This window comes from Protopterus annectens, chromosome 5.part1 (assembly GCF_019279795.1).
Source record: "Protopterus annectens isolate FY-2018-M chromosome 5.part1, PAN1.0, whole genome shotgun sequence".
In the NCBI taxonomy this organism is placed as follows: Eukaryota; Metazoa; Chordata; order Ceratodontiformes; family Protopteridae; genus Protopterus; species Protopterus annectens.
Window position 1 is genome coordinate 625,851,613 of NC_056736.1, and position 16,408 is coordinate 625,868,020.

General features: G+C 36.5%; 1 protein-coding gene across 1 annotated transcript in view; it reads right to left on the bottom strand.

Annotated features, from left to right (window-relative positions):
* Positions 1-16,408, bottom strand: part of LOC122803568 (WD repeat-containing protein 49-like) — a 1,120,011-nt gene that overhangs the window by 493,666 nt on the left and 609,937 nt on the right. The window contains exon 16 of the mRNA XM_044073240.1: positions 11,841-11,943. Coding sequence (XP_043929175.1) covers positions 11,841-11,943 — 103 coding nt within the window. The remainder of the gene's footprint in view (positions 1-11,840; positions 11,944-16,408) is intronic.

The following is a 16,408-nucleotide window of genomic DNA, read 5'->3' on the forward strand; positions in this document are numbered from 1 at the left end:
AAAACACTATGGTTTTGACTTATGATCACAAAGTTGCTAAAATAGCAAGATCTATTTTTGAAAAAAAATGGAAATGTGTCTTTGAAAGGTTTGACCTAAGTGAGAAACTAGGTAGTAACCCTAACTTAGTTTTTAAAAAAGGAAAAAAACATTAAATATTTTTCAGAGGACAGTCACAGATCTGTCAACACAAGTCAACCTGCAAAAGGCATGAGAAAATGCTGTTCATGTCAGTGCAGATTTATTAATAAGACAACAAACACTGCGGCTGTCATTACCCGAAAATATTTAAAACACAGGGAACATTTGATTGCAGTACAGATAGGGTAATTTATATGGCAACTTGTTTACCTTGTCCAGGGTTTTATACTGGAAAAGCTGAAGAAAGTTTAAAGGTTAGAATTTACCAGCATTGCTATGCCTTAAAAAGAAAAGACTATATTAATACACTAGCCAACCCAATCAAGAGAGTGCAATAATTTTAATAAATTCATCTTTTGTATCTTGGAAAAGGTTAATCGTGATCTAAGGGGAGGTAACTGGTCAGCTTTTTTGGAAACTGGAGAAGTCCACTGGCAGGTGTTACTTAATGCAACACATCCTCCAGGTGTTAATGACAGCATATCGCTCACCAGTTTACTAAGTCTGAGAGTGGACAAACTATGAATGTCTGTTAATTTTTATATTTATCGTTTTTAACATTTATTGGTTGCTTTTTTTAACTATTCCAATAAAGTATACTATTATTATCTTGATATAATAGAACCCTGTTTTTTAATGAATGTACCTTTAATTCTTAATTGAGAATTTTGTAAGATGTTTTTGATTGGTTGTCTTGCTATTTAAAATGCTTGCCAACACTGAGCCTTTTAGTCTAATGATGTTCCACTGTAGGAACAAAAGCGCACACAACACATACTGTTTTGAATTTTGTATTTCAGGTTTGAGTTTTTCTTTTGATTTCTACAAATATCCTTTGAATATTACAAAAACAATGTTCCTTTTCTTTTCATTGCATTTCCCAGAAATACAAAACATTTTGTTTTACTGTTTAATACTCATAAATGCTTATTTTCAAACAGTACTGCAAATAAATAATGTTTCTCTGTGATGTCTGTAAGCCTAAGAAAACATGCACTGAAATATGTCTGAATATTTGTTGCACCTTGTAAATAACCTCAAGGTTGATGTAATTATACAACCTTGCAATTAAATTCTGTATTCAAACCCTGTAAAAAGGCATAAGATTGTAGAGGTGATTGCACGATTAAACAAACACCATTATTTTATGAAATCATTAAAGAAGTGCTAGGTAAACTTTGCATTGGTTAAAACATGTCTGTATCAAACTTTAAGCTTAAACTGTACCTCTAAAACTAATTCTCTCTCACATTGCAAACATTCCATAATTCAATCTATACTCTTAAATACTTCATCTTATCTTGTCCCTATAAATATGTGCATTGAACCATTTCACATGTGGCTGCACAGTTTATTGCTATAGCCTTTGTTATTCACCAAAATTCATTTTCTGGATCTCTCAAGTACACGATAACAATTTCTGCAAATAAAGATAACTTTTTTGATTGCTATACCATTTGTAGCTTTGCATTTTTAATTCCCTTATTTTCTCTTTCAATGGCTCTAAATATAAGTCAAATAAAGAGAAATAGGAAACCCCTTCCTTGTTGTCCTATTTAAATACAGCCTCTTCCATCTTAATTCTTCCCTCCGACCCTTTACATACCCCCCTAATTAATTCTATTATTCTATCAGGGGATGAAAATGATACCATTGTTCTATTCACAAAATCCCAGCTGAATCTACCGAATGTCTTCTCTGCATCAAGACCCACCAATGGCAGCATTGTTTTCTTACAGTCAGCTTCCCTCTGAATAATCATAGTTCTGTTAATGTTGTCAAATGCTTACCTCAACAAACCATACAGTATTCTATACATATCAATTTTGCCAATACATTTGACATTCTCTTAGCCAGTATAGATATAAAGACTTTATAATCCATGACTTAAACTAGGTCTTACCCTTTTTTGGTAAAATAGTCACCACAGCTATTTTTCAAAGATACTGGTACACCCCCTTACCTTTTTATAATAATTTTAAACAAAACCTTATAGATCTTTATCACATTCTTTCCTCCCAGCATCAAAACTGCCACAGGAATACCATCTGTACCTGAATACTTCTCTGTTGACTGATGATACATCACTGTTTTAGCTATTAATTGTTGAGTTTCATCTACTTCTAAACACAGTATGATTAAATATTCCATAAATGTTTCCATTTGTAACTTTTCTTGGCCTATGCATTCTTCTGCTTTATGCACATTCTCATAAAATTTCCAAAATATCTCTAATATCCCTGTAGGAACTTTGGTTATTTTTCTTGAAACAGCCTCCCTAAGTTTAGCAATAACGCTTTCTACATCTGTTGCCTAACTCACTGCAATAAAAGTTTTTGTGCTCTGGAGTTATCAAAAACAGTTGCTTAACAACACTTCTAAACTTGTGCATATTATCCAAATACTCAATTGTTTTCCCTTTAGCACAATGTAGTCACTCCCCTAAATAATTCCTATTACTTTTTCCCATACCCTTTTCTCTTTTAAGTCTGTTCTGTTTTAAACTCCATTTTCATGTTCTCCTACTCACTAGTTATCTCTTCTAGAGAAATTTCTATCATTCTGCAATAATATAACCTTTATCAACCCCTCTTAAATAATTCTTATTAGTTTCCCACATACCTCTTTTTCTTTTCTTTTTATCCTGTTTTAAATTCCATTTCCTTTTTCTTTTTATCCAACTCACTACCTCTTCTGAATAAATTTCTGTCTTCCCAAATAGTTCTTGGATGATTTTCTTAATTTCTTTTCTTTTTTAACTGGTAAGTTAACCTTAACCTTAACTCATAAGTAACATACCGCTGAACTTATCAGTATCTTTGAGTGCTCAAGAGTGCCTGTATCAACGATTGTTTTGTTCGTCTCTTCTGCTCCTTCCTCCTCCTCAGCTCTTCCCGCTTCATTCACCCATCGGGCCCACTCTGCTCCCCTACCCTGCCCCCGATTCCCACCTGCCCCCCAGTACCTCTACACACCCCCTCTAGCATTCAACCTATCTGAACAATCCTTACCCACCTCCTCATCTAACCCCTCCTGCTTCCATTACCCAGGACCCTCCCCTTACCTATTCTTATCTTCCCTCCTTTCTCATTTTTACTACCAAAGACCACACACCACTTTACCTTCTGCTAATTCCTTCTCCCCTCTGCACATCCTCACTGCATAGTATAACCTTACACTACCATGCAAATCAAACCTACCCATAGTCTACCATTAATATGTCTATTTTTCCTCTTCTACTGCCAACTCTATTTTACCAGACTACCTGATTTTCTTACTCCCCTCTCTATCATACGACTTCAATACATGCCTTAAAAAATCTCACTTCCCAACTTATATCTCTCCTCACCTCTATTACTATAATGACTCTCTCCTCTTTATCAGAAAGATTCTTCCTGATATCTGTAATCCAGTCCATTCCCTCACAATTCATACCTATCCAGCTACCCTTCTTTCAACTCCAACTCCCAAAAATCTAAAGGCCTTGCATCCTTCCTACTCCAACTAATCTCTATTCTCCTCTCTGGCGACATACATCCTAATCCTGGATCCTTAGTCAACCATGCTTCTAACCCTAACTTGTCTTCCTCACCCTCTCACCATAAATCTCTCCTTTTTTCTACCATTAACACCCAAAGTTTATGCAATAAACTTCCTACCCTGCATGCCTGGCTATCCCATTACCACCCTAACATTCTCTCTATCATCGAAATGTGGCTAAAGCCCACATAAAAGATTCCGAAATTACCCCTCCCAACTACAAGATCATAAGAAATGATAGAATTCTAAAGAAAGGTGGTAGAGTAGCCATACTTTTCCCTTCCTCCCTAACAGTGACACCCTTTACCAAACCTATACCCCAGTTTGCAAAAGCTGAACTAACCCTCTCTTCGTTCTCATTCAATATAAGCAATGAAACTCCTATGTGATATAAATATAAACTGGACTTATATTCAATCACCTACATCACCTCAGATTATAAACCTATATAACTACACCTAAATAATTACCTCTCCTATCAGATTTAATAAAGATAACTCCATTAGTATTCTGGACTGGATATTAGTTTCTCACCCCAACTCCCTCAGCGATCATCTCCCTGCCTTTGCTCATCGCTCACCATTCTCCCTCCATCTTCACCACAACTACATCACAACTCATACCCTAAAACCTTCAACCCTCTAGCTTTCTCTGACTCACTAAAACATATGAACTGGAACCCTGTATAAACCCTCCCTCTTGACGACACTGTTACATACTTCAGTACTACATTCAATAACCTACTAGATAGTTTCGCTCCCCCCAGAACTAAAAAAATCAAAACCATATCCACCCCTTGGCTAACTAAAGCAACTATTACACTCATGCATTCCTGAGTATAATAAAGTGAAAAAACAAACTGCTTTAGACCAAAAGTCCTACAAGCTTCAAAACAATCATAGATCCAACCCCCCAAATTTTGGAACAGTATATCTGTTCTCCTCTTTCCTGACAAAAAAGACAATCCCTGCCCTGACCCTAACTCTCCAGATCATATCTTAGCTACCCAATTAAACTCTTTCTTTACTGATTCAATAGCCAAGCCCACCACATCATTCTCCAGTAACACTTCTACTCCTCCCTCATCCCACACCCTCAACTCTAGTCCTACTGACACCAACACTATTCATCTCCCCCCTTTACCATACAACCCATCTCTCTACACACCATAAAAAACTTCTACTAAAACTAAAACCATGCTCTGATGTCACAGACAAGCTTCCATCTAACTTTCTCAAGCTAGCTGCTGATGGCATAACCCTTGCCATCACCATACTTATTAACTGTTCAATCCAAGAATCCTGTGTACCCCTCCACTGGAAGAAAGCGTTCATCATTCCCCTCCACAAAGATGGCAACAATACTGAAATCTCCAGCTTCCGTCCTATAGCATTCCTGTGCCAAAAGTCCTTGAAAAATGCATACACTTGCAACTCCTTCCCTACCTCTTAGACAATCAACTTCTTTCTCCAAGTCAACATGGATTTAGACCTGAATATAGTGCTACCATTGCCCTTCTCTCCTTCCTTGACATCATTTACCACACCTGAGACTCTGGTAACATTGTATCTATCTTTCTCCTAGACTTATCAAAGGCCTTCGATACTGTTTCCCAAAACCTTCTCTTGTCCAAACTCTCTCTTCTCAATCTCTCCCCTTCCTCTATTAACTGGTTTTCCAGTTACCTTTCTAATAGACAACAAGCCATCAAGTGGAACAATAGTATCTCTTCCTTCACACTCAAACAGGAGTTCCACAAGGCTCTATACTGTCTCTTACTTTTTAACATCTTCATTAATAATTTTCATCAGTGCATTCCCAATACCAAACTTGTCCAATACGCAGACAGTTCCATCATAATTTGCTATGCTTACTCACTCCCCCAACTCATGCAACTAACAAAAAATGCCTTCTCTTGTACTGAGTCTTGAATGCTGAATAATCAGCTTGCTCTCAATGCATCCAAATCCAAAATCATGATGTTCACCCCATCTAAAAACACCTCTATTGATAAAAATTCCTTCTCTATAGTCTGCCAGAATAAGATTCCTATTGAAATAGTCTCCCATGCAAAACTTCTAGGTGTTATCATTGATGAACATTTAAAGTTTGACATTCATATACAAACTAGTATTAAGAAAACACACCAAAAGCTCGGAATGCTGTATCGTCACAGCCGTTATCGCACACCCTCATCCAAATGTATAGTCTGTATTTACTACCTCATCCTCTCTCTCCTGTATGGAGCCCCTCTCCTCACCAAACCTACAGTCAAAGCTGTCATCCTACTACAATAAAATCTGTAAGTTTGCTACTGGGACCAAATCCTCCTCCCACCACTGTGATCCACTCCACTCCTTGAACTGGCTGGAACTCCCCACTATCTCTCTTACATTCAACTAACTACTCACAAACTCATTTTCAAACCCTCTAACTGCCCTTCTCTCTCCTCCATACTCACCTTGCATCATCCTGACAGACTACTCAGGTCCAGTAACCAGAATCTCCTCGAAGTGTACAAATCTGTACGCACACCTGAGCAATTTCTCCTGTCTTTCTCCCTTGCTCATCTATGGAATTTACTTCCCCCCACATCCAAATCACCCAAAACCACTCCGCCTTCAAGACCATGCTCCATTCCCATCTCTCTTCTCACTGGGAATGCTCATGCCCACACCCCACCTGACTACCTCTATATCATTTCTGCTCCCCCATCCTTTTTTTCTCCTTTCTCAAAACTCAGCCTAGTGACTCCCTTCATTTAATTTCTACTTCATCTCCCTTTTTTTCATTTCTCATAATTCAGCCTATTCACGTTTCACTGTTCATCTCTCTTCCTCTAATTCTTCCTATCTCTCACCTCATGAAACTTTGAGTGCATAAATGCCTGCACTCCAAATTATACTTATGTACTCCAAAATACTTGTGTTTTAATTTCATTCAATGCTTTGCTACAACACCTTGCTCAAATGTTATTATTCTGTCTTCAATATTACTGTGTTTTAGTAGTTTTTGAAAATTGTATTGTACTTGTTAACTTTGTTGATATTAGCTTTGTAATAATTGTATATGGAGCTTTTCTTCCTGGGCCTCCATTGAAAATGGGCTCATTTTGGCCCAATGGACTTTCCCAGTTAACAAACTGCAAATGAATAAATAAGTTGGAAAGTGCCAGTGTATCATTTTTACTTCATTATCCTGCACCTTTATCTTAGTTTTAATTAATGCATGATCTGAAATAGTTATTTCATGTGTTAAAGCCTTCAGATAAATACACATACTCCTGTGACATATAATTTCTATCCATTCTAAACCAATTATTGTATGTACCTTGGGGAATAATATATAACTCCGGAGCTCCTACTACTAAATTCACATTTTTCATACAAAATATTCTTAGACATTCCTTCAGAAATCTACTCTATTTTGTTGTATTTTCCCTTCTAGGTCCCCAATACATCCTCATTGTTTCAAATCATGATATAGTCCCCATTCATAAATAATCCTTGCCGAAATCTGATTATTTCTCCCAAAATTCTTCTAAACTCCAAATAGCAGTTTTAGGTAGCGTATAAACACATGACAGCATATTCCTCTTCCCCTACCAATAACACCTTACAACCACAAATCTACCATTATTGTCTTTATTATTGTCATTGCTTTCCTCTTCTACTATTATTTGAGCCCCTATAGCAATCAGTATTGTTACTTCCCTTTTCAGTTTTTTTTTTATGTTCTGTCCATCCTGAAATTCTTTCTTTGATGAATTCACATTTTTATTTATCATATGTGTCTCCTGCAAGACTGCTACTTGCACCCTATATTTCTTAATATAATTCAGTATTCTTTGCTTTTTATCTATACCTGTAAGGCTATTTACATTCCACGATAATATGGATAGAGTAATAAAAACTATTGAACTTCCACCCATTATACATGCTGGCTCTTTTGAATGTGCATTTACGATATTGACTTACATGCACACAAAATGTTTACTAAGCTGAACTCATACAGTTGCTTCTTCTTGTCTCTATTTGGACCTATGTCACATTTTCATGACTTTTTTGCTTCAATGAAAATACTCAAAAAAACTGAAAAGATTTCTAGAATCCCCAAACAATCATTCAAAACTATTTACATTAAAAAAATGAAGCCTACTTCTTCAGATAGGAGCAGGTGCCCAACATTGATAGCTGTACCTACAGGCATTACCTGTTCTGAAATTAAGTCTACCCATTATAAAATGATGTTTAAAACTATGATCCCACTTACACTGATTATGTTTTCTTTCATTATCTATATTCCCCTTCTAGATGTGAACAACAGCTTACATGCTTTCAGTAAAAATTAACTTTTAGGTCGAACATAAAGTGCACTGTCTACCTTTAAATAAATTAACTAAAATGTGCACTATTTTAAATACATTGCTGCTGGGGTGGCAGCTATTTATATATCTTATTCACTTCCCACAGTTTTAAACGTCATTTATGTTTCACATAACTTGCTTGCCAATGTACCTTTCCATGATAATTATACTGTAGCTTATACATTTCTCTCAGGACACAGTGTTTAGAGGTCTCATGATTAATTGTTGTACCTGCAGACAGCATATCTCCAAGTAAAAGCAGTTTGTCAAGAGAATAAAAATAGCTAGTAACTTTCCAGATGCATAAAAGAATCTGTAAATTTCACTCAGAGCACACTGTTCAGACTTCTCATGGTTAATTGTTTGCATCTGTAGGCTTCTTGTCTCCGAGTAAGAGCATTTCATAATGGGAAAAGCAGCAAATTACTTTGCTAATGCAAGAAACTATTTTCATGACTTCCATAATTCTGTCTTACTTTTAAAACCTGTTCACTTAAAAAAAAACTTGTCTATAGCTTAACTCAGGAACATTAATCTTGATATTAATCTTGGTATACAGCTCAGCAAGCTCCTCGTGGTGCCCTGCAGAGTCCTACAAGTGGCCGAGAGACAAAAGAGAGACTTTGGACATGATTAAGTATTGTTTTTGCTTGCTGTATCCCTGAAACGCTAATCCCACCTAAAACACGGCTTTTCGGTGCTTCTGTGGATCCCTAGTGATATCTGCATTGCTTACTGTTCTTATTCCTTTGTTGCACTTGAAAAAAGTTACTGTTTGTCATTTTTGCATTTACGTTACCTGTAACACAGTCGCAGGCTACACACTCAAGTGTGCTAGCCTCCTCTGTGTATTTAAAGTAATTTAAGCTCTGCATTTCTGTTGTTTCTGAAAAAAAAAACTCCTTGTTTTCCCACCTTTCTGAACTAGTCTAGTCCAGTTTTCAGGCTTTGCTGAATCCAGGACTGTGGTAAAGGTTCCTGTGTTGCCCATATCATACTTGGATAGTTAGGTGGCTTCCTTGTTCACTGTGAGAGAGGAAACTCTGAGCAGCCTACCTGTCCCTGTAGGAGTGGTCCCAGCCCAGCAACTTGTAGCTCATTGGCCATTTTGGGTAATTTCTATCCTTTTGATCTCCCTGGTATAAAAACCGCTTAGTACGGTTTTGCACTTGTATACAGCTCAGCAAGCTCCTCATGGTGCCCTGCAGAGTCCTACAAGCGGCCGAGAGACAAAAGAGAGACTTTGGACTTGATTAAGTATTGTTTTTTGCTTGTTGTTTCCCTGAAACACTAATCCCACCTAAAACGCGGCTTTTCAGTGCTTCTGTGGATGCCTAGTGATATCTGCATTGCTTACTGTACTTATTTCTTTGTTGCACTTGAAAAAAGTTACTGTTTGTCATTTTTGCATTTAAGTTACCTGTAACACAGTCGCAGGCTACACACTCAAGTGCGCTAGTCTCCTCTGAGTATTTAAAGTAATTTAAGCTCTGCATTTCTGTTGTTTCTGAAAAAAAAAACACAAAAAAACTCCATGTTTTCCGCATTTCTGAACTAGTCTAGTCCAGTTTTCAGGCTTTTCTGAATCCAGGACTGTGGTAAAGGTTCCTGTGTTGCCCATATCATACTTGGATAGTTAGGTGGCTTCCTTGTTCACTGTGAGAGAGGGAACTCTGAGTAGCCTATCTGTCCCTGTAGGAGTGGTCCCAGCCCAGCAACTTGTAGCTCATTGGCCATTTTGGGCTAATTTCTATCCTTTTGATCTCCTTGGTATAAAAACCGCTTAGCGCGGTTTTGCGCAGGTTTGCGCACCACGCAGTGCTGTTTAGCTGCAGTTAAACTATTCCAGGCTCCACGAAGTCTGCACTTCAGTTTTTCCCTTGAAACTTGATACACTTCAACCCAGCAGTAGAAATAAGGCATTTTAAGACCGGCACTTACTAAAACTAGCACTAGCTTACAGCTGGCATTTCAGCCCTATACATATATTCACCTTTTTGGTTGATATTCTCTTTTTTTTTTCTCCAAAAAGTTTCTTTGATGGCATCCAGGCAGAGTATTTACAAGCTAGGAACTGAACTGCATCCATTTTGTTAGCTTTGGTGCATATTTTGTTTTCACAACTGAAGTTTTCATGATGGTGAGCTCCTATCAACCTATTGATCAGTATATAGCCATTTTGGAAGCTGAATGAGGGATCTTCTGAGAAAAACTGGTGGGGAGGATGACTCCAATTAAGTGACCATTAAAGGAAAGTTCATAGTATTTTATTTCCTCATTCTGCTGGCTTTAGGGAATAGAAAAAAATGAAATTAAATGAAAACAATTAAAATAGGTTCATATGAGTAGAAATAATCCTAACAGGGTAGAGGACATAAGTTAAACAATAAAATTAATTAGAAATGGCAGAGGAAAAGAAGCAATGATCCATCACTATATTGAACTAAGCCACATGGCATAAATCAGGAAGACAATAATCAGAACTAAATGGATAATGAGATGATCTCAATAATTATGGGCTCATGAGACAAATGACTGTTACATAGAACACCAGCGAATCCATGTATGGAATGACATATTCAGATTTACAGGCTTCACCTCAAAGATGTCAGACTAGTAAAAGGTGCCTAGAAGACAACATAAAGATAAAGAGAAATGGTACTGTTAGGATACAAAGACAGACTGAAAGCGTAAGAGTTAACATTTACAAAAGCAGTTTGGCAGAAATGTTTAGGCATTGTAATATGGAATAATGGATTCCTCAGAGGGCAAATTGGAAATGCAAACCTGAGAAGACAATGCAGGAAGTAAGAGGGACCATAGAAACAGTAGGCTACAGGAACAAGTTCAGGAAACGAGTAGGAAATATTACTTAATGGACCTGGTCGGAGAGTCTTTGAGCTCCTAGCTGGACTGTTGGACTATGACATCACAAATGGAATCAGATTGAGAATAAAGCATTTGAGGTACACAGGTCAAGAAATGTGTGTGTGTTTCTGTGTGTGTGTGTGTGTGTGTGTGTGTGCGTGTGTGTGCGTGTGTGTGTGTGTGTGTGTGTGTGTGTGTGTGTGTGTGTGTGTGTGTGTGTGTGTGTGTGTGTGCAGCGGGCTGTCTAGAATCTGGTGTAATGTCCAGATTTTTGCCTCACATTTTCATTACAGCAATTCAATGAGGATTTAAGTCACTACATAATGAGCTTCAGACTTCATTTGCTTTAGAAAATTCATGCTAATGCAAAATGTTTAACTCTATTAACTTTTTAAATTTGGGTCATTCTAGTACTTTTTGGTTTTGTTCAGAATTTTTACTCAAACAGGTTGAGATGTATGCAAGCAAACACTACATATATCTCTCAGATTAATTTTACTATCTATCTCACTGCACAAGGAACAATGTATGTTCCCTTTTTTAATAAATGAATTGCTGTTGGGATAACATCAATATTAAATATCAGAAGTTACAAATCAGGCCAAAAACGCATCTCTATATTTCAAAATATTGTGTGAGACTGCACTAGTGACTTTGCATTCAGTTTCATTTTAACTTTATGAAATACATTTTCTAAATATATTATTACATGTTTTAACTCCTGTTCTTAGGAATCAGTTATAGTACTCCATATATGCTGTGTAAAGATGGATAAAAGATACACAGGAATTTTGAATGAAACACAGTAAACACATTTACAACCAAAATAATTCAAAATAGCTAAGCCTCCCATGTTGTGCACAGAGCATATAGAAACAATGTGATTTTTACTGTAGCGTCATACAGTCTGAAAATTTGTACATACCGATCCTTCTGTGCAGCTGACTACTTGTCTGAATGCCTTGTTGAACCCACAACACAGAACAGGCTCTTTGTGGGAAACCAGCTGATCTGACTGAGGCTGAGGCCTGCATTGCCAATCAATAACAATAAAAAAAGAAGAAAGCAAAAGACCAGCTCATTACTGTTAGTTAAATCTAAAATGTTTTATATTATCACTAAAATCTACAGTGCTTACTGTTAGCTACAAATAAAAACTTGATAGTTAATCATTCATTTTAGCAGTGGTGGATACTCAAAGAATGTAGTCAGCAGATAATCTATTGTGTGATCTGAAAAATCAGTGTCACCAAATACATTTCTCTCTTCCTCTCTCAGAAGCTACAGCATCAACCATAATAACAGCATCATCTAAAAGAACAGCACATGTACAAGGTAGCCAAGTTTCTATATTTCAATTTTATCAGAATACACATTTTTATTTTAAAATGTGGTACAGAAGGTAGAAGAGTATGGCTTCATGTCATATTTATACATACACAGTGTTATACTCCATGATTAGGCATTCCATAAGATGTCGAGGTTATATGAAGATACGAATCAAAACAAAACAATCCTTGGTGATAAATGCAGATAATCCAAAAAAACAAAAACAAAAAAACACACACAAATATAAAGATATCTGGAACTGCTAGTATAAACTTTTGCATTCAATACTTTGTTAGGCAATAAAATAATTCAATACAGAACATCCTTAAATAACATTAATTAAAATCATGTGATATAAATCAATTAACAAATCCCATGCTCATGATAAATCATCGCAATAAATTTCTTAAAGATATAATACACCCTAAATTATTTCACTTGATTACGTAATTCCCTTAATATAAGTTTAATAACCATGACATTTAAACCTGGATATTTATGAGCCCTAAACCTAACGATCCATTTAAATTCTCCCTTTTCTGTAATATTTACTACATCTCTCCCTGTAATTTGCTCTTCTATAACTTGTAAAAACATAAAATCTAAAAAAATGTGCATCATTGGTTTTGTTCATGTGTTTGTAGAGTGTATTTGTTTCTACGTGTCTCCTCATATCCAACACATGATCACCTATGCATTCCTTTAACTTACGATTAGTCTTGCCTACATAAAAGCATCATATGTTTCACAATTTACCATATATATAATATTCTTTACACAAACCAACCAGTACTGGTAAATCATCAAAAATATATCCAGTAAAGAAACAAATTAAATCACGATTGACTGAAACGCAACTGAATCTTCTGTATAAAATTTTTATTGAGGTTAGCGCTTTCATGGCCAGAATGGCCACTTCTTCAGACCAAACACATTTCCAAAGAAATCACAATCCCTTTAAAAATACATACACCACCTTTCAAAAATTTTGACATTCTAAAACAACCTATCAAAATTATTTAAAACACTTTAAAATAAAATGAACGTCATTTACTGGTGGATTACATTCAGTGAACAATCATATAAAAGTGTAACTGTACCAATCCAATTTGTTAAGTTTCCAGTAATAAACCACTCACAATGTTCCACTCTCATCCACTAAAATGTGTTGTGCCTTGTTCAATGTAGGACATCTAGAAGTAATACAATATAATGAAAGTACAAAAACACCCTATCACAATAGGTAAGTATTGTGGGCTGACCAATCATGACGCATTTTCTTCTTCCAATAAACATCTTAGTAACACACTTCATTGACCTATCAAAATTTCAGAATCTTGAGGCTTGCCAATCATAACACTTTGCCCTCATTCACAAACTTGTACATTCCATATTCAGTTTAGTAAAAGTGCATCATCAGCTATCGCATCATATTACAATTAAGCAAAAACAATTTTTGACAATAACCAAATTGGTGATGTCTATGTACAATACTAAAAAATGTAATTTACAATGATGAAAGTATATTTCCTGAAATCATTTGAATGGCCTGAAAAAGAATAGTCTCATTTAATACTCAGTGTCACCTATCAGATCTATTTAAATGTTGAAACCTAACCTGTCACACTGTGTTTCTTTTGTCTAATAACTATTGTAACCTTACCTGTTTTTAGCCTATAAAAGCTTCACAGTCTAGGAAGGGCCAATCATTACATATTGCCCTCATTCATCTAGTTATTTAAAATGTATGCTCAGTCCACTGCTATTCTATAGTGGACATCAGGATTGTATTTTTAAGATAATAAATACTGAGAACTCACTCAAAACTTGCATGTCAAAATATGTTATGAATACAATCCATGTTTGGTGTAATAAATCACCCTATCAGCAGCACTATCCTGATTCACCTGGTATGCTAAACCACCCTATCAGCGACATCTAAACGTTAAAATCCAGCCTATTACAACAGGGTTCTTTCTTCCAATCAGCCTCTTAATATGACATATTATCAACCTATCAAGACTTAACAATCTTGAAGTAAGCCAATCACTGACTATTGCCCTCTTTTACCAAGTCGTGAATGGCAACTCAGACCGTTGAAGGTCTTTCCTAAATACCTCAATCAATAATATCAGTAAGATAACTATAATGTTCAAAGAAATCTAACATACCCGGCAATATTTAAACATAACTAATACAATGTTGCAAACATTACCATATTGCAAAATGTAATTTATACCCATCCACTATACTGGCTAATGTGGGAAGACTGTGAGCCATTAAACAAGTCTTAATGATATACTTCAATTCAAACCCACCTCCCTATCTACTTTGAGTTTAATGATTCACCTAAGTTCAGATCTTTCAGTATTATTTTTTATGTCAATTACATGGATACTTTTATGCAAATATTCTATTGCTAGAAACTTAAAACCATATGTAGGATGTTCTGCTACATGTTTAACTAAAGCGTTCATCATATTAGCAGTGCGCATATTGTATAGCTGTTCTCCAATTCATTCCTTAAAACTCCTTTTGTTCTTGCCAATATACAAGGAGCTGCATTGAATGCAATGTGCTAAATACACTATAAAACATATTTCGCAACTCACAAATACTTTAAATGTGAATCTCTGTCCTGAATCAGGATGTAAAAAAATGATTACTGATATCTTTATTATTACAAAAATTACAATTAGAAAGTAGGTATGTTCCTAAATTGTCTTCAGCTCCTAATTTCTGCTTATTATTCAGATGACATAAAAATCTCTCGACTGATTTCCTATTTTTGAAACTAAAATGGGGTTCTCCTACCAAATTCTTAATTCACTCATCCGTCATTAGTATTGGCCAATGTTTTTCAAAGATCTCTGTTACCTGGTTGACATTACTAGTATAGTAAATGGGTAAATTCACAAATGTCCTACTATTCCTGCTGTTGATGGTATGGGTATTGTCATTGTTATGAGAGAAAAATGGTCTAGCCCTTTTTACTCTCAAAGGTATTACTTATGAAAGTATCCTTTACACTTCTATATCCTTATAACCTCTCTCAGTGAGATTATTCTTAAGTAACCCTAATTCCTGACTAAAGGCCCTTCATTACATTCTTAAATATATAACCAGGATGCATGCTCCATCAATGTAATAAAGTGTTTCTGCGACACTCTTTTCTATACAGCTCTGTACTGAATGCACTATCTGGTGATCAAATTACACGTACCATACACTTGGTAAACACCTGGGGGGCTGTGGTGAGTCCAAAGGGCAGTACTCTGAACTGATAATGACTGGGTCCCAGCGAGAAGCATAAGTACCTTCTGGACTGTCTGTTCATTTTTATGTGATAAAACACATCCTGAAGGTCTGTAGAGGACATCTAGCTGTCCTTGTCCAGAAAGGGGAGAATGGACTGAACCATGACCTTCCAAAACTTGTTTCTTCGAACTGTCTTGTTTAGTTTGGAGAGATCCAGAACTGGTCTCCAGTCCCCTGTTATCTTTTGGCACCAAAAGGAACCTTGAGTAAGTTCCGGATTCTATCTGGTCTGGCCGGACCTCTTGGATGACTATTTTTTTCTAGCAGCTTTTGTATTTGAACTGCTGCATGTTCCCTCTGACTGGGTGGAACATCAGGGATTTTTCTTGAGACTTGGGGAGAATGGGAAAAGGGTATTACATAGCCCCTGGAAATAAACTTCTGCACCCAAGTATCTTTTATTATATCTAGTCAGGCTGTCTGGTGCAGGGATTATTATTCCCCGACTGTCTCCAGTGATGGACAACTGGGCCTCATTTCAGGAGCGCTGGTAGGGTTTGTCAAAGAATGATTCTCTGGAAACCTGGTTCTGCAGGCCTCCACTGCTAATCTTCATCCATTAGAGTCCCCTCCTGCCTGTGGGGGAACCTCCTCCACATGTGTCTTGGAAAGGACCCTGAGACTTCCTGAACTACATTTTTCAACTACCTCATTGATTCCCGTGAAAGGTTCATTGAGGAGTTGAAAAGCACATACCCAAGGCAGACAGGGTCTTTCTGTCTTTTTAACACCTGGACAGAGTCTTTTACTTTGGGGCTGAATAAAGAAGTTCCATCAAAAGGAGCATTAATGAAAGAAGACTTGAAAAGCTCCGCAATCTCACACAGGTGCATCCAAGTGTGTCTC